The 27100-nt window shown below is 33.9% G+C and overlaps 1 protein-coding gene across 5 annotated transcripts in view; it reads left to right on the plus strand.

Annotated features, from left to right (window-relative positions):
* LOC149807210 (patched domain-containing protein 3-like) overlaps window positions 1-27100 on the plus strand; it is a 128079-nt gene that overhangs the window by 74333 nt on the left and 26646 nt on the right. For 4 of the 5 annotated variants that reach the window (XM_089963590.1, XM_089963601.1, XM_089963610.1 and 1 more), the window contains exons 14-17: window positions 4534-4689; window positions 10989-11114; window positions 14121-14265; window positions 21136-21257. In XM_089963590.1, the coding sequence (XP_089819716.1) occupies window positions 4534-4689; window positions 10989-11114; window positions 14121-14265; window positions 21136-21257 (549 nt within the window). The remainder of the gene's footprint in view (window positions 1-4533; window positions 4690-10988; window positions 11115-14120; window positions 14266-21135; window positions 21258-27100) is intronic. The other variant, XM_089963625.1, reaches the window with a different exon arrangement.

Raw genomic sequence — 27100 nt, forward strand, 5'->3', positions numbered from 1 at the left:
CAGGCAGAGACTCACCACCAGAAATTAAATGGTCAGTCCCTATGACAAACGGATGATGAGATCTCTGACTGTGGCACATTCATTCTAATTTACAGGTTTTATTAAAAATAATATCAATAAAGCAAGAAAAAATACAGACCTTTACAATTCCTATACAAAAACTCATCTGGACCTCATTCGCCTAAGTTGATATGCCTTGTAACTTTTAAGATAAATGATTTAAGGCAGTATCTGTCAGTGAAAAGTTCATTACAAACTTTAGAACTCACTTCTTCATTATGAACTGTACCCATGAAACAATGCTTTTTATTTACAAAGTACTCATTAATTGGTTGCCTTTCTATCTTTGATCACAGTTGTGAATGACTTGCATAATTTAGGCAAGTTAATTATATTGCTTACACAATAATTTTTTTACAGTGTTTGATTGATCCGTAGAAATTAGTTGAACATACACATGACCTAGACTTAACAATCGTACACAATCAGCTTCATTCCCATTTTGGATTCATTTCTATTTCAGATTCTTATTGCAGGTGTTAAAATCAATCTGCAGATGTATTTTATGTTGTGGTTAAATAATTTGGGAGGAGGCGTTTGTTTGGATTATTCATTGGAATTACAAAGTGCTCTTTTGGACTAGAACTTTATTCTGGGACTAGTGCATAATAGTCAGAGGAGTTCTGGACAATGCCATTGTGATACATATATCTGAGGATCTGAAATTCATCTGGAGCATTTGATTCTTTTAAACTTGAATACAAAAATTGGGATTACTTTGGACTCATTTCATAATTCTATAAGTTCTCATATTTTCATTTTATAACTTTACTAATCAAATTATATGTTACGTTTTATAAAACTTTTTGGTTTTGCTTCTTTCTGTTACTTAGTTTATGACCATATAGTCATAACAATATACTTCCACAAGTCAGAGATCATGGTTGGCTCTTAATGAGCCTCTTATAGAAATAATCATGTAGACAGCATTGATGGTATAATGACATTTTTCACATTTTTAATACAAGCGAGCATATTTTCTTTATGATGATTGCACTGTAACAGAATTAAAAGATACAATAAAAGCACAAATTTCACTTGACAAAACTCATTTAATTTATATTTATTTATTTAAGTGATACCACCTGTAGGCTTTGATGACATTTTTGTTGATTGAAATATCATTGAATATTGTTATGAGTCTAGAAATGGAAGTTTGTTATGTGATAAATATCACGTAATCCAGGTATGGCCTTGATTTAACTTAATAATTCTTACTTTGAGAAAGAATTTTTTTTAAAGTTGTCTACTAGAACTGTCACTGGTTCTCAATCAAGGTCAGAAACTAGATACAGTGTTTCTATTATTAGGTGTTTACCAATGAACATTAAAAAAATTCAGGTCAAACAGAACCGAACTTAATTCTATTAAAAAAATCAAATCCAGTAAACAATATTACATTAAAATAGCATGTAATGGAATAAAATAAAATATTGAAACTAACAAACAAACAATTAAATTAAATCAAATCAAATATGCATAACAATGTTATCTAAAGTGTACTGAAAATATTGTTTGGAAAGAAATTGTAACAAAATATATGACTTATTTATAGTTGATAATTTCCTGTTGTTGATTCAAATTTTTGCTTCCTAATCATCATTTTTCAAGTGTAAAATGAGCAATATATCATGGTTTCATTTACAAAGTTTGATCCTAATTTTGTTCACCTTCAACAAAATAGGGGTCAATTTTGGAGGTATTTTCTAGTTTTCTGGTTTTCAAAATGGGATCTGTGCCTGACCCCATGCTATAAGCTGGTTCGCAGTTATCTGACTTTAGGTTATCAAGGGAGGGGTATGCTTGACATATTCACTGGCACAGATTAGGTCTGACAGTAGGTTATTCTTAAGTCTTTGCACCATTAAAAAAGAAAAAACATCTTTGAAAGTGAATTATTCACAACTAAATGCTTGTTGAATGGCCATTTGAAAAAGGTTATGTGCTTATTACTTAAGCAGTTGATGCATTTTTGATACTTTGCTGATGGAGACAGACAAAATAGTGTTTTAAAAACAAGATTCATTCAGTTGATTTTCAGTGGAGAAAATCATTTCTTACATACATTTATGTAGCGTGTCTTCACTCACATGTCAAGACATCAGAATGACCAGCAAAGTGTCATAGGATTTAACTATCCTTACGTGATAAAATTAGTCTGATCAATGAGTATGAAACTTACAAAACCTGCACTAAAGAAACTAGTGAGAAACATTCAGGATAGTCATATCTACTGTTTAGATATTATACAGAAAATGGAATTCCACAAAAATGAATTTGAAAGCAACTCTGATGCCAACAAGCGACATTTCATCAGTGCCTGCAAATATGGCAAACTTAATGATCTTGTATAGCAGTGGGTTTTAGCCAAGCTAGGATACAAAACATTCCAATCTCAGGCTCAGTAATATACCCTATCCTTCTCTTGTCACATAAGTGTTTAGAAAAAGACACATTTTTAACATCTGTTTAAACCTCAGTTAACTGAAAATCCTGTCAAAATTAAAACAGAATATGAGTCCAAGGTTTTACACTTTTGAGGGGTTTCAGTGTGTGTGTGTTTACACATATAGGGCTTGAAATTAGGATTTTATTTGACTGATTCTGCTAAAATCAAACACAAGCAATTGTTATGACTTTATGGTCTTAAACTAAGTAATAGAAAAGAGCAAAATCCAATAAGTTTTCTAAACTTCAGCATATAATTTATAGTGAAAATTTAAGAAGAACTTACAGTATTTTGAATTAAATCCCAAATAGTTCTAAATGTTATATCACAAGACCAAATGTTTGAAGTTCTAATTGAATTCCATTGGTATTCCAGATAAGTTCCAAAACTGAATGTGTTGATGTGCCTGTAGCCTCAAATATGCTATGTGCCAGTGGCCTGGATTGTGATGATGTGCTAATAGTCTTTAGATGTGTCACAATAATATATAGTCCAAAAATGTCATCATTTTTTTAATTCACTGTTACTCCAAATTAATGTTTCTGTCCAAGAATATTATCGAGCACTTAGTAATTCCATTGAATAATAATAAATTCCCCCAAATTAAAAACTGAACACAACACTAACACTGATTCTGCTTCAAGATGTTAAGGCAAGAATGAGTAATTTCTTAAATAAACAGTATTATATAAAAGGCTACAACACAATAATAGAGCCTAGATGTAGGTCAGCCTCCTTTCTAAAACATTCAAAGTTTTCAACAAGTTTAGGAATTTCCAAGTGAAAAATGTCCTTGACCCAGATTCAGATAAACATATTAACCTCCAAACATAATGATCTTAATATTTAATCCACGCACAAAGAGTAAATTGTAGCTATGAATTCTTTTGTTCACAAAATAAGTGTCCCTGGTGTGCCACACATCGAACTTGATTTAAAAAAGGTAAAGTTCAAAATACAAATATATTCACCTTATGAAGAAAATCCAACAGAGAATAGAGATTTAATGTACATAACACAAGTTCATTTTCTAGTTAAATATTTATTATTTATTAGCATCACCTCAATATAAAAATGTATTTCACCAACAAGAAAAATGAAAGTTGAAGGTTTTTGTTCAAGCTGCTAAAATTTGCTCTGATTGTGAGGAACCAACTTTCTGTTTTTGATTTCACATTACCCTTGACCACTGTGTCTAGAGAGCTTGCATTGTGCGATTCCAGGTGATGATACATAAATATTTTTACACCCATCAACAAGTAACATATTTGCTCATTTCTCTAGACCACTCAGTTCCAAAAAATGCACATTATCATAGCGTTTCCTTGGTCATACTTCAGCTATAAGTATTAATTTGCCCAGTATTTCTGGTACTTTCTTCAGCTCTTCTCTGAATCATAATTGAGATTACACAGTCTCTTTTCATTTTTGTGGCAGCTATTTTATTTGATACATCTGACACAAGACAACTGGTCAACTGTTATGGTAGCAATGAGTGGTAATTTTCACTGCTACAGCAGATAGATGACTGTTCGGGTTTTAGTTATTTGTCTGCAAGCTAACTTGGGGTTAGCAAATTAGTGTTAATTTTGACAAACACACACACACACACACACACACACACACAAAGTTAACTTACTGAGATAAGATTAAGGTGGAAAGAAGCATTAGATTTAGATTCAAGTTTTCATGTTTAGTGGCAGAGTTACATAGGAACAAACAATATAAAAAGCACTAGAAACTATATCATTAATGTAAAACACTGTACATGTTATTTACAGGTCAGAACAAGTACAATGTTGTCTATGAATTGTGGTCTCAAAGTCAAATTTGTCATCAATTATAGCAATAATTATTAATTCACAGGATTAGCATGATATTTTATTTTGATTTTGGTATTGATATTTTATTGTGATCTTGGTATTTGGCATCAGTGATAATATAAAGCTATATATGTCATTTAACTATATTTTATATATGTCATTTAACTATATTTTATATATGTCATTTAACTATATTTTCAGGCATCCTTCATACCCTTGAAGCACACCCGACAAACAAGTTCAGCACAAAAGATTACTGCCATGGAAAGTTTACGTCGGGTCCTTGATGGCACCAGATTTCCTGATGGAAAATGTTTTTCCTATGGCTTCACATATCTGAACAATGAAACAAACAAGGTAACATAATATCATACTGTTAAATCACTCAAGCAATATGAACAATATTTGTCAATCTCAGTTTGAGAAGAAAAAAAAGTATTGAAAGTTTGTCTCATGATGAAAAATAAGAATAGATGTAATTAAACATTTCACTACTGGTGGTGAAACAATGCACCTGTGCCACGTATTGATATAATTCATGATACACAACCAGTGATACGATACGTATTGATACACTTGATGGTCTTTCCATCTTTGAAAGGTAGGGGTGTCCCTTTATGTATGTTGACATACTGGTTGTATTTCCAGTATGCAGATTACAGATAGAGATATAGTTATCTTATATTTATATGCAATTCTCATCAATGACAAGAAAACAAAAATACTTTCAAACAGACTACTTGTTGGTTGTCAGTGTTTTTTATTCAGCATTTTAGGCTATTTAATGGTGGCTCCATTTAACTCACTTTAGCCACCAGGCCCTTTGTTTTGCACTGCATGAATGCTATGAAAACAACTTTTTACCAATTTCATGTCTAACTTAAACATGGAAGACATTACGATGTTATCTTCTAAACAGAAGCAATAAAGCAATTTCCTCATGCTAAGAAACTCTCATCTAGAACAAATCCGGGCGTGGGAATGAGGATGAATACCAACAAAATCTATCACACTGTACTTCCGCATATGTAAAAGGCTGTTATGGCCAATGGTACTTGCATTTATTAGTGAAGAAGGAAAACTATTGACAACACCCAGTCCTATTCTATAATTTTTTTCTTTAAATTTACACAAAGTGTTAAACTTCAGCTGTTTGAAATCTGCCTCCTTGCTGATTCCGTGGTAAGTTTATTTATTCCATTGTCAACTTCATTCACTGCTGTAATATCTCTGCATAGAAAGAGAAATTCCAAATTTGTTCCCCATGTACAAGTTAAGGAGAGATACTGCCAGGATTATATCTAATGGTGGACTTCACCCTTTGTCACCAAAAGAAGGGGAGAGTAGAAAAGAAAGAGGGGGTGGAGGAAACAGTCATGGTTCAGTATTTACCTAACACTTCAGTACTCCACTTTTTTAGAGCTCTACTGAAATCAAAATCTTTAGAAGATATCACCTGTAGTTGTATAAGTATTAATCTGTTAATTATTTCTGAGCATACTCTGTTCCTTATCTGTGTATGAATATTTTTCTTTGCTTCTTTCTGAAAGGGCATATGCAATGCTAGCTTTGTCAGCTAAAGATGTTGGGAAACTGATCTTTGTGGCTGTTATTTAGAATTTCCCAGAGCTCACAGATATTATCTTTTGGATACATCTGCTCCAAAAAAGGACTTTTAGCACAAAACTTACCTCTTGAATCAGTAGTTTACTGACTACTGTGCCAGATTTCTAATGTATTCCATAATGCTGTATTAGGATTTTTAGTCAGTCACTGCCATAGTCTGCTTGTGCAGACACAGGTATTCAAAATAAATATCTTAATTTCTTTTTTATTTTTCATCCTTATTTATTCAGTTTATGTTAATGCTGAAATTGATATAAGGTTTTGCAGCATTTGACTCACAGGGCTAAATTAATTGAAAAAAATTAAAATCGCATTCTACTTTTAAATTGTCTGTATTTTAATTAGTCTCAGTATTCTGCCCTTTCTACATTTAATTTCAAAATACTGCTGAAAGGGAGACTGACCGTCATGCCCTCTATTTCATTCCATGCAACATGTACACCTGACTCATACTTAACCCCATTTTTGAGCTCAAAATCACTCACTGGTATCTCCATAAACAATTTACTAGTTCTAATAATCCAATATACTTCATAACTTTAAAAATTATTGTCATCATCACTATTACCAGCCAGTATTTGACGAACGAAAATGTAATGAACCACACCGGGAATCAGACAGTTTGGGTTTTTCAAGGTGGCCTGTATTTTATACACGCATTTGCAAAACTTCCTTCATGGAGGGTTCAAACTACGCCATAATGCTTATTCCAGGGCACAATGTGCCAATCAGATTTAATTTAACAACCATTTTTGTCATGCTTGAAGACCCCAGATGTGTAAACAGTTGCCTACCTGATAAACAGATGTCAAGAGAAGAATGGTTAAATAAAAACGGTATACTTCATCAAGCACATTTTCATATGCGGGACTTTCAACTAATTTGCAGGGGTTCTTGTGCATCACCTTTCTCCAGGTGTATGAATTCATACATATTTTGCATGATTCACGCAATTGCAGAATCTCTGCTTAAGCACTTTATATATCAATGACTTTGGAGCAAATTTTTGCAGTTGCTTTGCTACTACTTCCTATCTGTCTCACAGGGAATAAGCTAGAGTAATTGCTGATTGGTATTTATTATTTAATCATGACTGGAGCAAGTAAACACCAATAAGATTTGAACGTAACATATTTCACAGTGTGACACACCGGTTGTGTAGCTTTCAAATTGACCAAAGTAGACAAGATCAAATTAAATGTTGAAACGTCATGTAAACTTGGTTATTAAATAATGAGTGAAGTACTTCATTATATTCAATATGCATGTGAAACATGTTTGGAAGGTATCCTTTGTGCTGAAGATGCTGCTGGGATAAGATAATTAGCATTGAATATGGGTGGGGGCAGATTACGAACCATGTCACTTTGTTCGAATTTGCAGATGGCAAGTGAGTATTCTCAATAGTCTTTCATTTTTACTAATAAAAATGAGTGCCTAGGACTGCAACTGCTATTTCAGATGAATTATATATTTAAATAATAAGAAGGCAAACTAATAATAATTAATATACAGCTGAAGACTAAAATAACTTATATGGTAAGTATTGTTTTATATCAATTCTCCATCTTTTGTATCGATATGTGTATCATTCCAGCAAAAGAATTGATGCATTGATAGAACACTGAATCGTTTCACCCCAATTCACTACTGACTTTAACTATATTGCATTGTTCAGGCATGTCAAACATAGTACCCAGACAAAAACACTTTGATTTAAAATAAAAATGATTTGTTTGCTTTGGTTATGGTAGATATATCAGTGTGATAAATGTTACTTCTTTTTTTAGTTGGTTTATCTCAAGAAATTACACACTCATTGATGTGATACCTCACAGATCATCAGGGATACTCAATGATTCAGCTGCTAGATGTTGTCTTTGATAGAGAGAAAAATTTAAAATCTTCCCAAACTGAAGCTAGTCAGTTTTTAGCTCCTCTGGTCAAAGCTTATGGGATGGCCTGCTGTCCATTGCTGAATGTCCAACATCCATTGTCCATCCATCTGTTAGCAAATGTTTGTTATTGATACTTGTCCAAAACCACTACATACCTTTTGACAAAACCTTTATTAGCACAATTAAGCAAAATCACTTGAAGTAAACAAATGAAATTTCATAAGCATGTATATATTATCATCTAGTTTTGTAATAATATCTAGATGACCTAATTAGATTTTTTGCATATTTTAGCCATTTTTCAAGTTTTTATGCAACATTTAACTTTCTTAACTTCAAATTTTTTGCAAAACCCTTGTTATCACAATTTAGCAAATACCATTTTAGGGAATGTATACTTTTATTAATTATTAATGATATGATTTTCATGCCAGTTTTGTAATTTAAAATTTTTTTATACTGTTTTATATTTTTTGACTATCAAACTTTTGGGAGATCTTTTGTGGGTGGGTCATGTGTTTTACAACAATAATTAAAATTTTATGTTTAGGGAGTTCACAGTTTGTGGCCTTTTACATCCCATTTTTTTGACAGATGCAAAACTTGACCATTCTATATGCTGCTTAAATAAGAAAATTGGTTTTAATCTTAATTATGAGGAAGACCTAAATATGGACCTGAGATTCAATATGATATGAGCAATTGTTTTACTGTGAAAACTCAGTTCTCAAAATTTCAGATATTTGGATGACTGGAACTTTATAAAATATATAGAGACTACATTTCTTGATACAATTTTAAAGCTTAGTCTTTGCTCTTTTTGATGACACCTTACATACTCCTGGTAAAAGGTGACCGTCCATGCCACATAGGAATATTGCTAGAATCAAATGTTTAAGATTGATGGCAGCTAAACTTTGTGTCCCTTCCCAGGACAATATGGTTGCTTCCCCTCCTCTCAGCAGCTACATTATGACAGCTTTGAGAGATAGATCTGTGTTTTCCAGTTTAAAAATTTACTTAGTTTCAGTACTCTCCCCACTTCTGACCCAAGGTTTGAAAGTATTGACATTGTGATGTCCATTCATCACACTAATCTTGTTAGCAAGATATGTAAAAGAAATAATCTATTTAGACAAATAGATAAATTGGATATTGAGAGCCATTGAATGGGTCCCAAGACTTTATTTACTTTGGTGAGTGTGACATAATAATAATAATAATAACAATAACAACAGCAACAATGATTTTATTTAAAGAAGCTCATTTTGTCCTAATCTTCCTTGAGCCCTTCTGCACACAAATATATATATATATATATATATATATATATATATATATATATATATATATATATATATATATATATATATATATATATATATATAATGCAATTTTTTTTACAAGATGAGGTTTCATTTGACAACAAATGCTATTAAAGACTAGACAATTGATCTACTGCTACAATAAAATATGCACAAGGCTTTAAGGATGAGTACATACATGATTCATACAAAGATTGGTAGTGAACCTGTATAAAACATTATTGGTGAGTACATCAAATAGCAGTGTTTCAAATTATTGTTTCTGTAGATGTTGAGTAAGAAACTTTTTAAAAGTTGGCATGAGTCAGCTCACTTTGGATAAGGTCGTATGGAATTCCATAGTTTGGCTCCAGGTGGTTTAGGTCCGTGTAAATTGTTGTTTGGATGTAAACAAGTAAAGAATGTCAGATTATAAGCAAGATACCTCCAAAGATCAGATTGAAGCATATTTGCTTTACAGATGCCTTAAGGAATCATAAGACCTGATTAGGTTTTTGTAACCTTGGGCATATTTTCAAGGTTACATGATATTTTGTATACAGTGGGCGTTGTGCATTGTAGCAGAGAAAAGCCTATTTAGCATGTAAAAAGATATCTCGGTTCCTCCTCATGTTCTTCTACATGGTAACTTCACCAAGAAGATATTTCCATGTAAAGCACAACCTCATAAATGACAGCATTTCTGGGTCCCTTCCCTAGAATCAGTAGTCTTTCAAAATTTTATATAAACTAAACATTTCCAATGAGGATAAATTTAGATGTCCTTTTATGTGTCCTTTGTAGACCAGTTTCACAATAACTGCCAGTTCCAATTATTATACAAATATCACTGGCACATAACAAGTTTTCCCTTACTAGGCTCAAAATTTTGCTCTTTGACTATAAATATCAGGTTTTTTCTATTTACACTCCCAGACAGCATTCTTATTTCATGTACCTTGCTAGAGTTTACCTTTCCTCATATCAAGTACCAGTGTAACAGAATGACATTGATCCTCATTTTAAGGAGGGAGAATTTTATGTTTTTGTATTAGAAAATGTATCCTATCTAGTTTTTATAAGATTTCCAGTATCAACAGAAATTTAAATCATAAATAATCTACATTATTCAGATGCTTGATGAAACATGACTTTATTTTTGGAACCTACAGGCAAGTGTTCTTTCAAACCATTTATGGTCAGATGATGTACCGTATATACTCTCTTATAAGGTAAGTCAAACTGCAGCAACATAGACCCTGATCTGTCATCACATAATGTAGCAGTCATTCAGGTACTTTGTTGTTTTTTTCTGCTGATTACCGCTAACAAACTGTATTGGCTGAGATTTGCAGGTGCATTATGTGACAGCAGATATGGCTTATACAGTTTGTATTTGGACTAAACTAACAAGTGATTATATATGGTAAGAATTTAGCGTACTAGTAATAAATTGTCACTTTCCCATTTGCAACCACTCCGGTGGCCTAAGTGATTAGAGCATCCGCCTCAGATGCATGAAGTAGAGGGTTCGAAACCCAGCCAAGTCATCCCAGAGACTTATAACAATAGTAATAGTGGTGTTCAGCATTAAAAGGTCAGTGTTAGGACTGGTCATCCAGGTGTCAGGATAATGTAACTGGGTGAGACATCATGCTACATATCTGCGGCATGATGCCCCAGTGCTAGACATCACTATAAACTGCTATACTGCAGACATCATAGTGATATGACTGAAAAATTGTTAAACCTACATTAAAAATCCAAATCACACATACAAGCACAATTTCCAGTTTGCTCTACTTTGTTTTTGTTTTTAAAATTTCAGATTCTCCAAGAAGAATTATATCGTAATCTTGCCCTTGCTGGAGCTTGCATCTTTGTTGTGACACTGGTATTAATTGCCAATTTATGGACAAGTCTTCTAGTCTTCACTTGTGTTGTTGGGACAGTGGTACAGTATTTTTCTACTGATGTATATCATATTCTTTAAAAAAATATTCAATGGAGAGGCCATCTAAGAATTATCCTAGTTATATAGGTAAATTTATGAAACACCTTGTATGGGAGAATTTATACTGGTTTAATTTTTGCTTTTTTTTTTTTGTGACCTTGTTAAAGTTGTGATTTTTTTTACCTTAATGAAGTAAGATACAGAGGTCCCCATCCTGAGAGGCCCTCAAGAGAAAGAGGCCACTGCTTAATCAGAGGCTGCTTGGCCTGTTGTTAGAATAGTATATTTTTAAAAAAATATTTTGTTCCACTCGTGAGAGGCCACCTGGTTTATTAGGCCACTTTTTCATTGTGCAGGGTTGACTTGATAAGAAGGGGACCACTGTTACTTGAAAAATTGCAAAACAGTACCACAGTTTCAGATATAAATTGTTACAAATGTTATATTGTGTATAACAGTAAAGAGTGTTTTCTGAATTTCAGTAAATTTGATTTAGATTTTAAAACAGTTTGGGAGAACTAGAAAGTCACATCCAGAGGATAGCTTGCTGTACATAGTATTCCTGTCATTAATGGGTGGCACAACATACTCTTGCTCTGGTGAATCATATTAGTTTTTCTGATGGTGCCTTGCAGTGTGACTAAAAGCAGTACTATGTATAAAGCTGAGCCCCAAGAGTGCATGGTATCACATACCAGGCATACATTGGTGTAGGAGACAAATGTAGTAATAAGGCAGATGCCTTTGATCAAAATACACATACTAGGGTAAATATTTGGTAGAAATTGTTTGCATCTGACATGATGTTTTAGCTGTGTTTGTACTTACTTTGAGTAACTGTAGCTAGAGATATTGCATTAGAACCTTTTGTAGGAAAGGTGTTCATACTAAGAGTCCACCTATCACATTTTGATCTGATATAGTGAGGTAGTTTTGGTGAGAAAATCATTCTAAGTTTTTATAAATGTTAGTAACAACAGCATACTTGCTAACCTTGCAGACAGTGTTGGGAGGTGTTTTTAGATCCCAAGGAGAGTCAGTTCACATGACCCACATAACCAGCTCTGTAGAATTAAAAATAAGTTCTCCGCTTAAAAAGTATGTAAAAAACAAATGGAAATTCAAAGAACAAGGTAGGATAAGGGTCGATTGTGACCCATGATGAGATCTAGATGAAATTTGTAAAAGAGGCCCCTCTTCTTTAAATATGCATTTAAATTTTATCCAATATTTCTTTTAATAAAGGGAATCAACTATTAAGATGCTGGTGGTTTTCTCCTTCATTGAGGCATCTTTTTCATGGATTATAGATGTGGTGGTGAACAGGCCATTATCAACCTTATTGCTCAAAAAGATATTTCATAAATTATGCATTTTTACACAATATGCAAAACAGAGAGTGATAAGACTTATAAAACTTGATTTTTATTTTGCAGCATTGTTGAAATGAGATGTATATTTTCCATTACATTCACTTTATTACCTCTGAGATGTATTTTCCTTTTGTTTAAAATGTTTCATCCATGTTTATGTGTAGCACAGACTTGCTGTCAAAATCTTGACAGAATCACCCCCAGAAAGGGCAATTTTTGTATTTCTTAACCAATTTCTCATTGCCATCTAAACATTTTGTGCATTAATAACAACCCAGTGTTGCTACAATGTATACCCTTTTGGATTTGTGAAAGTACATATTTTTTCTTTTTAAAAAAATCAATGGATACACATGTGCTAACCCTAGTAGATATCTCATACCAAACTTCTAGCTGCTTCCTGTATTGGCAAGCAGATGTAACTCCATCCTCCTCTTGCCTATTCCCTGAATATACATCAATCAATTAACTTTTTTGCTGAAGAAACAACTTTATAGAGTAAAAAATGTTTACTCGATCAAAACAAGGACATACTGCCAAACTCCATGCATTTGAATCCCTAGAAGAGCATGCACATTTTTTTTCTAAATGCAAGTGGAAACCACTCTAATTGACTTCCACCTTGGCAAGCAGGCAATCTTCTAGCACTTCTTTTGCTAAAATGAGATGTGGTGAACATCTTTTTTGTTAGCATTGGGGATCTGAAGTTACAAGATAGTGGATGAACAATCAGATAAGTATTATCATATTTTAGTAAAAATTCATGATCTATCCAATTTTAATCAAACTTGAAATACATGCTTATATTTCAAGATGATGATGGAGTTTAATTACAAGAAAGATCTATGATTATATATAATGTAAATTATGTATTGTACTTGATTGGATTGTTACCACTCCATTAGTGAGATATGCAGATAAAACAATCATGCATCTGATTAACTGAGCTTGTTACCAGTGTAGAGACTATATATTTTTTTTACCAGTGTAGAGGCTTTATTTTTTTGTTACCAGTGTAGAGACTATATTTTTTTGTTACCAGTGCAGAGAACAAATTTTTTTTGTTACCAGTGTAGATACTGTATTTTTTTGTTACCAGTGTAGAGACTATATTTTTTTGTTACCAGTGCAGAGACCAAATTTTTTTTGTTACCAGTGTAGATACTATATTTTTTTGTTAACAGTGTAGAGACTATACTTTTTTGTTACCAGTGCAGAGACTATATTTTTTTTTGTTACCAGTGTAGAGACTATATTTTTTTGTTACCAATATAGAAACTATTTTTTATCATATCTTGACAAATCTTGGTTAAAAGTTTAATATCATCAAAGTTTAGTAATGATTAAGATCTGTGGGTATTAGGTATGTTTTTCTATATGGAAATAAATTTGTATTGGACTATAGCTGAATAGGTGAAATTGACATGACATGAAAGTTGGAAGGGCATTGTTGTTAAAGTGCTACAAAGGATTGATAGTGAAATGATCAGCAGGTAAGTTATATTAGGCAGGTGAGTTATACCGGATTGGTTGGGGTGCCATGGGTACTTGGGGTGGGGTGAAGATCACAAGTTGTTTTTTTAAAGTGTTTATATTTCTCAAGGTTTCCATAACTAGTTGTCACTAATTTCAGGTGGATGTGATAGGAACTCTTCAGTTTATGGAGGTAACAATAGACAATGCTAGTAGCATTCTCATTATCCTGTGTGTGGGTCTGGCTGTAGACTATTCTGCACATATAGGGCATACATTCATGACTATCTCAGGAAGTAAAGATGGTGAGTTACACTAATCACTTTTATCTTTTTTTCCTGCATTTTACTTCCACTAACAACAACCATTAGTAAAAAGATTTACTTGCTGTTGGTAAGACCAAGTGAGCTAATGGTATGGCTCTGTATTTGTCCTACATATAGCATTGACCAGAAGCATTTCATATTTTAAACTTCTCAAAAACCACAGGCTAATTTAAAACAAAATTTGGTTTAAAGCTTCCTGACACAAAGAGCTGACAAGTTTTACAGAATGATGCTGATGCTCCTTCATATATGGCCACAGTTACTAAAAATAGAAACTTTTGAAATGACTTTTCACCATCGCTTATCAGATTTTATACAGATTTGAAAGAAACTGTCTGGCAGATCTGTTCAAGTGATTTAATCCCTTTTTAAATGTGGCCACCATTGCTAAAAGTAATCAAACATTTAAATGACCTTTTCTCATGAAATACTGGACAGAATTTGAGCAACCTGGCATGAAGAGTTTTTCAGATTTATGCAACGATGCTGATCTGTTAGCAGAATTGGTTGTCATAACTAAAAATATAAAAACCTCAAAATTACTTCTTAAAAACTGCTGATAAGAATTCAACTAAATTTGACAGAAGGCATCCTGGTGTAAAGAGCTTTCACATTTTTACAAATGATATCTGACTGCCTTCAGATGTAGCCACTTTTATTAAAAATAGAAAAATCTTTGAATGACTATTGAAAAATCACTGTCAGAATTTAACCAAATTTAACATAAATCATCCTTACATGAAGAGCTTGAAATACTTATTTGATATGCCATTAAATATGGCCACCATTACTAAAAATAGAAAAACATTTCAACATTGTCTTTTCCAAAACAGCTTAACATACTTTGATCATATTTGACAAAAGTTTGATGGTTTGAAGACCTTTTAGATTTAAATAACGATACTGATCCACAAGCAAATATGGTTGCATTTATTAAAAAGAGGAAAACCCTTCAAATGATTTCTTCTCCGAAACAATAAAATAGAATATCACCAACCTTTACAGAAAGCATCCTGGCTTAAAGATCTTTAAATTTTATCCAAATGATGCCTATCCATCATCACACATGGCAGCAATTGTTAAAAATGAAAAAAAAAAACAAAACATTAATGAACTTCTCTAAAACTGCAAAATAGAACTTGTCCAATCTTAAATAGAAAGCATCCTGGTATGTACACTTTTCATATTTATACAAATGATGCCAACCCATCATAAAATATGCCACCATCACTAAAAGTGCAAAAAAATATTTAAACGACTTGTCAAAAACTAATCAGCTGAGTTTTGGTCATGATTACTAAAAACAGAACAGCATTTAGACAACTTCTTTGGAAAATCTACTAAACAAAATTTGACCAAAGTTTACAAACAGCACCTGGGGCCCGAGTGGCCGAGTGGTCTAAAGCGCTCACCATTCCGGATCACTGCCATCTCACCTCTGTCTGCGTGTGTTCAAGTCCAAGGCTCGGCTAGCATGGGTACGTGGGAAAGCCTGCCAGTAGCTTCTCGTGGGTTGGTGGTTCTTCCCTGGGTTTTCCAGGGTTCTTCCTCCACCAGTTATACTGGCCGCCATGTATAGCCTATCTTGTGCTGAAAAATGGCGTTAAACCTTAGAACAACAACAACAACAAAACAGCATCTTGGCATTACAAATAATGCCAGTCCATTTCAAAAAGTAGAAAAACATTTTCTCAGACAACTGAACAGAATTCAACCAAGTGTGAAACAAAACATCCTGGCATATGTCCTTTTTGATAATGGACAAATGATGCTGATGTGCCATCAGATATGGACAAGCTAGAAAACTTAAGCAGCTTTGAAACAATTGTTTTCATAACACATGCAGTCCACAGCATTTGACAAATTTTCAAAACAAAGCATTGTTCTAACAGATCTTTTAGCCAGTTCTCTTGCATTTGACTATCAGACAGCTGTCAACATGATAACCAATCTAAGTCCTGTTTTGGGCGCCATGTTATAATATGCATCTTGAATTTCTGAGATAATGTTGATTTTTTATTTATATAAACCATGCAGTCGACTGTTTCACATTTTAACTCAATCTTAATAATGGTGGGATCGACTGTTTGTAAGGTTTCATATGAATTTTCCAACACTCAGTTTTTAGCATTAGCTCCCCTGCTGATAAAATCAAGTGAGCTTGCTTGCTTTCATATGTTGTGTATAATCTGTCATGTTGTGTATCATCTGTCATGCATCCATCAGAATATCCTTGTTACCACTCAAAAAGCCACATGTTTGATATTTAGTTTATTAGCTCTACTGGTTATAGTCAGAGCCTCTGCATTACCCATTATCCATGTGGCGTCTCTTAGTACAATATTTGTTAATGCTATTCTCCCTAACCTAAAGAGAGTATTCTGATGAAACTTTACAAGTACATTTATACAAGGGCTTAGATGGATCTAAATGAAATGGTGTTCCCCTTGGACATCCAGTATGACTGCATTGGCAACCATCTTGAAAATCTTCTTATCACTACTACTCCAGAATACATAGGTGTATTGGCATGGGCATTTCACTGAAATAGTTCTTATAATGTGTAGTTGTTATAAAATAAATAAGGTTTTGATCCAACAGCCAGTGTGGCCACAAAGATGACCATCTTGAAAACTTTGTCATTGTTCCAGGGTGTATGGTCATACTGATGGCAGGTTTTGTTGAAACACTTTTCATAATTGTCTGGTTGGCCTAAGTGAAAATGGTTCTGATGTGACATTCAATATGTCAATCACAATGGCAATCTTAAATATCACATTGATACAAATCCTGAATGCATGGTCATATTGAAATAGGGTTTTCATTGAAATGCTTCTTATGATGTGTTGTTGGACTAAGTGAATATGTCCACTACAATGAGCATCTGAGATCTTATTTCTCTCTTTCTGAATTAATGGTCATATTGACATGGGGTTTCCACTACAAGACTTCTTATTATCCCTAATTGGTCCTAAATGACAATGGTGCCCCTCAGACTTTTAGACTGGCCACCTTGTTATTGCTACTCCTCATCAATGGATGTTGATGTTCATTTTGTTTTACACTAAAAGACTTATGATGCTTAGTTGGTCCTCATTGAAAGGTACTGATCTCACTATGACCACTGTGGCTTCCATCATGAAAATCTTATGGTCTCTACTCCTGTGCTGATGGTAATATGAACATGTGGTTTTCACTTAAGACTTTTTATAATGTCTAGCTAGTCAAAAATAAATTAAAATAGTGTCTGTCATACATGCCTTTGAACATCCAGTGTGGTTGCCATGGTGGTCATTTTGAAAATCTTATCACTACTCACCCTTTTAAATGATTTCTGGAGAAAAAACAATTAATAAAATTTAACAAAATTTGAAGAACTGATCTAGATTGTAGCAATGTGCTCCTTCCACTGATAGCAATTATCCTAACCTTTCACAATTCCAAGTTTTGAGGTGACCCAGGGACCATAAATTTTACAATTCCATTAAATTACATTTCTTTTACAAATGACCAAATAACCATTCAAAGTCTTCTTTTTCATAAGATATTACCCAATCATAATACCTTAAGAAAACTACTGCTATTTCACAAATCCACCCCTCCCAGGTTAAAACTTGTTACATAAAATGCTAAAAGTTATCTACCCTCCTTGGTAACACTCATAAGTTCATGCTAAGTTCTTGAAGCAGGACACTCACTGCACTAAGTGTATATATTGTCTGCTATATTTTGTGTTAAAGAATTAAACCATGAGCAAGACCAGTCTGACAACCATTCTACATGTGTAGTTTTCTCAGGTAGTTGTTCATTTAGTAAATGTTGAACTTGCACATTATGGACAGTTATGTCAGTGTTTGGACATTCTTCGGGCATTAAGGGGAATGTGCAAAAGCATTGTTAGTGGGATGAAAACATCAACTTGCCCACAAGGGTTCAAAACCATACCATTTACTGCAGAGAGCAACAGTATCATTGGTTACAGACTTGCATATCAGAATTATGGTTCAGACATGTGGATCAGTATCCCAAACCCATCTCAACCTCGAGAGTTGGACATCATGCCAGGCAAAATGGCAATGTTCCTTCATGTCCAGACTCACCCATATAACTCTTATCACAATGTGCATCAACCACCAGAAAACAAACTTGTCCAGTTCCATAACATACACAGTGCTTCAAAGCACTACCTGCATATGATGCCCAGTTTAGTGCAATAATATCCAAGAACCCAATTCATGAAACCAGTTATACAGCAGCCAAACCTGCATAGTGCTGCTGAGCACTTTCTGCGGATGACACCCAGTCTATATGACATTCATGGATCAGTCTAGCCTGCATAGTGCTGCTAGGCACTTCCAGTGGAAGATGTATGGCTTATATAGGCACCCTCATGGATTAATCTTATGCGTATATTACCTGAAGACACTTCAGCATATGATGGCCATCTTGGGGCCTCAGTTTTCAAGAAATGTCTCTTCATTCGCCCTCAGGTCTCTGCCACCCAAGAGACTCTTCTAAGCAACAATTCAGAAGTAATGGGAACTGACTCTTTAAGTACTGAAGTTTGGTCCACTGCATCCTTGACATTCTTCTCCAACTACTTTGCACAGGAAGTATTGACTTCAATACCTTAATTCATAAATGATGAAAACTGGAACTCAAGTTCCTTTGAAAAAGAACATCAGTTACAGTTCTGCGTATCAGAATTACTGCCTGGCAGCATGGATCAATATACTGTACCCCTTCTCAGCCAAAAGAATGGACAACATCGAGTCAGCCAAAATGGACATGTTCCTTCATGATCAGACTTGGCCATATGACTCTGATCGTAATGGGCCACAACCACAATAAATCATACAGTTTCAGCCACCACAAAATGAACTTGTCCAGTTCTGCTAGGTACTTCCTGCATACAGTGCACAGATTAGTGCCACAGTACCTAAGAACCCACATCATTAATCCATTTATACAGCAGACTAACCGGCATAGTGCCATTTTGCACTTCTTGCGGATGATGCACAGTCTATACAGGCATTCCCATGGATCAGTGTAAACCACATAGTTCTACCAGGCACTTCCAGTGGACAACATCCAGTTTATATAGGCACTCTTATTGATTGATGCAACCCGCATACGACCTCTAGTCACTTTTGGCTTACAATGTCCACCTTTGTGCCTCGGTTCCCAAAACATCTGCCACACAAAGGGAGCCTCTTCTTAGCGACACCTTAGAAGTAATGGGATTTAATTCCTAATGTGCTGCAATGAAGTGTACTTTGCAGGTAGCACAAGGAACATTGGCTTCACTACCTTAATCCCAAACCAATGAAAACTGGCCCTCAAGTTCCCTTGCCATTATTAGATCTTACTGTGATGAGTGAAATTCCACTTTGCAGGCTTGAAGTTTCAACCCACTCACATTGGAGTTCTGTTGTCCTCTTTCCTCTAAATCACTTGCCTGGTCTACAGGTCCAACGTCAGGTGATCAATGTCTATGGAAGCATCTACTCCCAGTTGCTTCCACAATCTGACAAGTTTCTAACATTTTAGGACTGCTTTCGTCATGAATTACAAGTTTTCAAGTGTCTACAGATGGGGTTTTTATTCTTGCAAATGCCTGTGGATGTGAACACATAGGACTGGGGGAGCAAGTCTCCTGCCACAATGGGATGCCATAGGAGTGTGACCACTTAAGGATTATTATTTACATATCAACATTCTCAAGATGAAACTGTTTTGAAAGTTTCTCGTTGGTGGCTGAAGAACCTACATGAAAATGGAGTTCTCATTCTGTCTGACACAGCTTTCATTGCCAAGAATAGGCTATTCTTCATGGGGAATCAGATATCAATAATAATTCCTGTCCATTCTGGATGCTTTGTTTCAAGGTCATCGACATGTCCCAGTTCAAACTCTGAAGTGGTACTCAGGAAAACCAAGCCATTGCATCAGAGGAGATCATGTCTCATTTTGCCTTCAAAAAAGGGGAAGGATGGTGTATCATTACCAACATTTTCATCCTGAATAAAGTGGAATATCTGTTCTTCATATAGAACTAAACCCAAGCCAATGACTTTACTTCTCATATTAATTCACAAAGTTAGAACAGTCACTACAAACATTCGATATAGCAAAACTGTTCTCTAACTTAACAATCCATGTCGTGGGATGGAGATCCGAGTACACTTCTCCAGTCTTATCAGACAGCTTTCATCCTAAGAGGCTCATTTTGATGGGGAGGAACCTTTACCAGTGATGCAAAAGGTTACCTATCCAGGTCATTCAAAAGCTTAATAAAGATGCGGCTTTACGACTTCCGCTGGATATGCAGGAGAGAACAATTTTCCATTTCAAAGCTGCTCTCCATCATATGGAGTCTATTTCTAGTCAAGTTATCTAGAAGCTGTCTCACATACCTTAGGGGACTGGAGATGGTCTTTCTGGGGGTAAGGGATGCATCTCACTCCACCTCTTACCTATTCTCCTAAGATATTAGGGTTGGGTTACGTATTTTGAAGAAAAAACCAAATTTTTCTTGTAAAATGTGTTTCTTCTATAATACTTGCCCAATCATCATGTATATACACCCTCTCTGCCTCCCCACAGTGATGTCCACTCCAGTAGTAACATAATTTCACAGGATTTGGTGTCAATCCCAGTATCAAGGGGAAATCACTCTATATAACTGCTACCTAGTTGGGCAGATAACTTTCAGTTTTTTAACTAAAACGTTTTAACCTGGGAGGGCTGGATTTGCAAGGTAGTAGTAGTTCTCTTTAAAAAAAGAAGGAATATTCATATATTTTAGGGATGCAGGTAAATAAGGAAATTACTTGTATCATTTTTCAGATCGTGCCAAGGTCACCCTTGTTAAAATTGGACCAGCTGTTATAAATGGTGGATTTAGCACATTTCTAGCATTTGTCCTCCTAGCTGATAGTAACAGCTATGGATTTGTATTATTTTTCAGGGTAAGTTTCATTTCAACTTTGTTGACTTTCATTCATTGTTTGGTTGATTTAGGTCACTATCTGTCAATCACAGATAAAAGAGTTTTTAATTATGTTGGAAAATTTCCTATAATGAAGTAGTTAGTATTTTTTTTTTTTATCGAAACAAGCAATGCTCATTAATATTGTTTATGAGATCATTTTTGAAAAAGAGGTACATGGATCTCTTCACTAAATTGAGTATGCCATGTTAGAAATGAGGTTGCCTGAGGTAGAGTCAGTATCAGAACTAGTCTTTCCAAAAATGAGATCCATGATCACACCAGTGTTATATGAGGGGCCACACTGCTATAAGAAGGTGCTTTATAACAAAACACTATACAAGGTATTTTGGTAATCCAGATTAAGGGATAAGTGCATATGTTTTCTTTTGTGATCTACTGTATATACGCACGTATAAGCCCGTTTGCGTATAAGCCGACCCCCCCCAAACTGAACAGGTATAAACACTAAAAAGTGCATGACCCGTGTATAAGCCGACTTACAACTCCGAGGCATCTCAAGATGCACGAGTTAATTTCTAAATGCATTTATTTAGGCAAACTTGTATTTTTTTTAAAAAAGTAATTTATTTAATTTTCTGTTTTCTTATAAAGTTTCGGAAATAATGCTTTGAAACAGTCAACAAAAAGACCTAACAACTATTAAGTTTACACATTGGCCTGCAGATAAGCCGACACCCCCCCCCCTTCCAGGCCTTTATTTTTTCCTAAATTATTCGCTTATACATGAGTATATACGGTATATTCACCATAGCAACATGAAATATCTGAACTCTTACAGAGGTAATTCAGGGTTCCCACACTACTGGGAAATCAGGAAAAAGTCGGGAGAAACGATAATTTTTTTCCTGACCATGAAAAGTCCTTGAATTGTGAAAATATTGATGAAAGTCGAGATAAACTGAGAATTTTCTGCCACCACTTGACAACTGAAACAGTTATGTATTTGAGTCATAACTAAACTGATCCTGAGTTAAATTTATTGAGTTCTGACCAGAATGGATCATTTGGGTGCTTGCCATAAACAAATTTGTTGAGTCATTCCAAACGCTCAGTGCATTAGATTTGTCTAGTAGATTTTTTCCACAGATAGCTCGAATATCCATCTTTTTCCTTGCATGGAAAGTATGAAAACCAGTCTAGCATCATAAGAGGTCAACGTGGTGGCGACAAAGCTTAGCTGCTTACCAGATGGCCGTTACTAAATTCTTTGTTAAATCGAGTCATACCTGCATGAAATCTATATGAAAATTATTTATTTTCTCAGAAATTGAGAATATTAAAATCTTTGTCGCTAATCTCCTGAGAGACAAACAAAATTACAGTGTTCATTAAATTTTACCTAATTGCATGAGTACACAAATCTCACAACCCACATTTTCAAATAAAATATAAAAAAGTAAAACATTAAATGAAAGTTGTATACTGGTTGTAATAAAAAATACAAAAACGAAAGGACACAAAATTCTCTCTATATAGTCCGTGAATAACTACTGGGTTTTGTTGTATCACGTGACTACCACATTGATGTGCTCTCTGCTTGATGAATCTGACTGACCAGATTGCTGTGACAACGACTGGTTTCTTGTCGTTGTTCTCAAAATAAATACATTGAGAATTTTACATTCCTTCTTGTTCTTACAAAATGTATCAGACTTTGATTTAATATAATTGAATTTTTGTACAACTACATTAAAATGGAGTTTGTTGTTGATATCACATGACTATTGGACTTCCAGTGTAGTTGTTTGAGATTTGTGAAGCCAGATGATAGTAATGCAAATGGTGACTACAAGGCCAGGTTTCATCTATGCTGTAGTTTTGTCTGGTCTGTCAGCAGATTAAAGACATAACAATTATAATACTTGCCATTTCTGACAAAATAAATCATTTTCCTATCGATTTTATGTAGGTATAAGTCATTATAATATTGTTTAAATTTTCTTGGCCCACTGGTAAGCGACTACCATATGCCACTACCACATGGTGACAGCAAATTCTAAATTTGCTGTATGCAATTCTTCTGACCCCACACCCCAACCTAAATGTGAAAAATGGGGAGGAATATTCAGAGGAAAACTAGATTAGACAACGGACTGCTATTCGTTGTACGCCAATTTTTTTGCCAAAATGTTGAATCTCTGAGCTGAACTTTGGTGTGAAACTATTACACAGTGGCATGTAGCTTGAAACATTGGTTGCAGATCTTAAATAAAACACAGAAGAAATGGGAAATTGTCATCCCTTGTATTATGTAATAAAAAAATGATACTAGCCCCTGTATCAATACAGATTTGGGGACTGGTTTATCGAATTAAAAGAAGACAAATTGATTGTACAGAAATTCACTCCTTCTTTATGCAACAATACAGTATATAATTATGAAGGTCTTTTGTCAAAATCTAAATCAACCCTTTTGTAAATGTTTTTTTAAACGAATATTTTTTAATCAAATTGTCTTAAGGAGTTTAGGTTGTTTGAAAAATCTGGTTTGGGATTTTATTGGCACAGACAAATTTAGGGTTCAGCTTTTTTGTTACAAGATAAGATTATAATACTTTGCTTTTATTGTTTTTATTCATACTGAGATGGTAAATATTGAATTCCTATGAATATATATATATATATATATATATATATATATATATATATATATATATATATATATACATATACATATATATATATATATATATATATATATATATATATATATATATATATATATATATATATATATATATATATATATATATATTGCTTTAGAATTCTCTAAACTTAAAGGTTTGAAAGAAAACAAAACTAATTTATGTTCGTTATGTTGTTTCCATATAGCAACATAAAGCAGCAAAGTAAAGTTAAGAAATTTTATTCTGCACATTGACTTCCATGTCAAGTTATAGAAATGTAGTCAAACTTGTTTCATGTGATACATTTTTTGGTTTTGTATATGATCATCATTTTTTACTTAGATGTTTTGAAGAGTCTTGAAAGAAAAATATCTTTAGATTTAGAAAATGCGTATTTTATGATCTAAAATGTTCTTTAATTCCATTCAGTAATGGTCATATGTGAACCTTGAAAAAATTAATTTCTTCCTGGAAAAACCCTGGAAATGATCTGAAAATTTATCTTTATAAAAGCGTGGGAACCATGGTAATTACTTCTGTACATCTTCAGCATGTATGAAAAGAAAAATTGGACAGATAATAAAATCTACAATCAAGTAATAAAATTCTTTGAAACCCTGCTGTAGTTGATACCTCCATGCAATGGACACTCATTAAAGACAATATGGGTCCCATCTCTTGTATCTAGGATCATTTTAAACCCCTATATAATGTTTTATATATATATATATACATAAAGAACATATTTACCATATATACTAGCTTGTAAGCAGAGTCTAACTGCACAGACCGAGATCTGTCATTGCACAATGCATTGTGTAATCAGTGTCTATTGTTTGTTGGGAGTAATCTGTAAAACAAACAAAATATACACTAATCTGCCAGTGTAATATGTGTTGGCAGATAAGGGATTGTTTGTATTTGAACTTGACGTATAAGCAAGTATATAACAAACTTGACCTTTAAGCAAGTATATGGAGTATTTATACAATGCCTTGAGTGACCTTTATGGGGAGGTTTTACTATAGTTTGAAAGTTAATAGAGCACTGATAAAGAGGGTGTTTGTCATGTTATTTTTCTGCCGTTAATTATAATGGTCTTGAACAAAAAAACACTCTGGTATGCTATTGTATTCTGTTGTATTAGCTGAATTGCATATTTGGAATAGCAAATTCATTTAATTCATAGAATTTTAGGTTCTTGACTTATAATAACTCACAGTTATGAACTTGTATATCACAATTTAGACACAACATTTTCATATGCAGTTGTTAATACAAAATACCCATTTTAATATAGCCTTGCTTTTAATGTACAAAGGCAGCCTCATCTCTGTTGCTGTACATTTTTATAGCTCCTTTGCAAGAGTTACACCCCCCAAACAAATGAGTGAGACATTGATATTGAAGAGTTACACACACACCCAAACAAGTGAGTGAGACATTGATATTGCAAAAGTTACACCCGCAAAAAACAAATGAGTGAGACATTGATATTGCAAGAGTTACACCCCCCAAAACAAATGTGAGATGTTGATATTGTGCTCTATCTGTCTGTGACACTGATATTGTAAGCAGATATTAGAAAACCTATTGAGCCTAAGTAAACCAAATTGAAAACGTAGATAAATTAATGGAGTCTGATTAGGATCTGGTGATTCTAACCCTATTAGCTAGACTGGCCTTAAGGCCAGATGAGCTTACAGGAATGGTCCATTAGGCATCCATTAGGCATCATCCATCATCAGCTGCTATTTTCAACTCTCTTCAAAAACCAGATTTAATTTCAACTCTGACAGAGACCACCCATAGTGTAGGCCTTAAAGTATTGAACAAATTTTACTGATATGCCATCAAATATGGCAGCTGTTACAACAAATTATACTGATATGCCATCAAATATGGCAGCTGTTACAACAGATTATACTGATATGCCATCAAATATGGCAGCTGATACAACAAAAATGCCTTTTAAAATGACTTCTTCTCAAAAACTGCTTAACAGAATTTGAATGGAAAGTATCCTAACAGGAAGGTCTATCTGATTTAAATGATAACAGAATTTGAATGGAAAGTATCCTAACAGGAAGGTCTATCTGATTTAAATGATAACAGAATTTGAATGGAAAGTATCCTAACAGGAAGGTCTATCTGATTTAAATGATAACAGTATGGCTTCAAATATTTAAAGGACTTCTTGAAAACCACTGATTTGAATAAGGCTTTTCATTTTGTACAAACAATTCCTATCTGCCATCATGATTGCCATTTTTAAAAATAGAAAACTTTTGAACAACTTCAAAACTACTGAACAGAATTTGACCAAATTTGACAGACAACATCCTGACATGAAGCCCTTTCAAACTGGAACAAATTGTGATCTTCAGCTATTAAATATTTCCACCACTACTAAAAATATACAAACTTTTAATTACATCTGAAACACCACTGAACCGAATTTGACCAAAGTAGAGAAAAACATTTCTGGCATAAAAGCTTTGGTTTGGTTTGTTTTGCTGTGGTATTTTACAGAACAGTCACACTTTGAAGTTTGTATTGTGCCAAGGCAAATAAAGTACCTTGGCATGGTAGTAGATTCTGGCTTTTCCATCAGTGGGAATCAAATCCATGCCCATTTTAGCCACCATGTCTTTACATCTTAATTTTGTCCTGTCTGTATATCTATACTTTCATCCATCCCAATTTATTTGTTTGCAAGATTTCATAAAAACACTCATAATAGAGAAATGACAACTAGAAAGCATGTTTGTACCCATCTAATGTAACCATGCTAATTGTATGTAGCAAATGGCCATGAAAGGATTAGTGTTTTAGAATAAGGGATACCAGTATTGCCTTTGGATGAAATTCCCTCTTTACTAAAGTCAGTTTAAGAACTTTAGCTATTAACAGGCCTGGATTTCTGCTGGAAGACAATACATAAATGTACTAATTATAATTAAAAGGAGCTTCCAAATCAAACATGTTAGATCAAAAATGGAATGATAAGACAAAACTAAAATGAATGAATGATGATCTGGGAAGTTTATATTCTGAATTTTAACTTGTGTTATTGTCATTCTTTAATGAATATATGGCAGTTATGTGAATATGTACTAGTTATGTGCCTAATATATTTATAAATATTTATTAAACATGTGTTTTTTCAAAT

Source organism: Sinohyriopsis cumingii, chromosome 1 (assembly GCF_028554795.1).
Source record: "Sinohyriopsis cumingii isolate HCF-2022 chromosome 1, ASM2855479v2, whole genome shotgun sequence".
Taxonomy (NCBI): Eukaryota; Metazoa; Mollusca; class Bivalvia; order Unionida; family Unionidae; genus Sinohyriopsis; species Sinohyriopsis cumingii.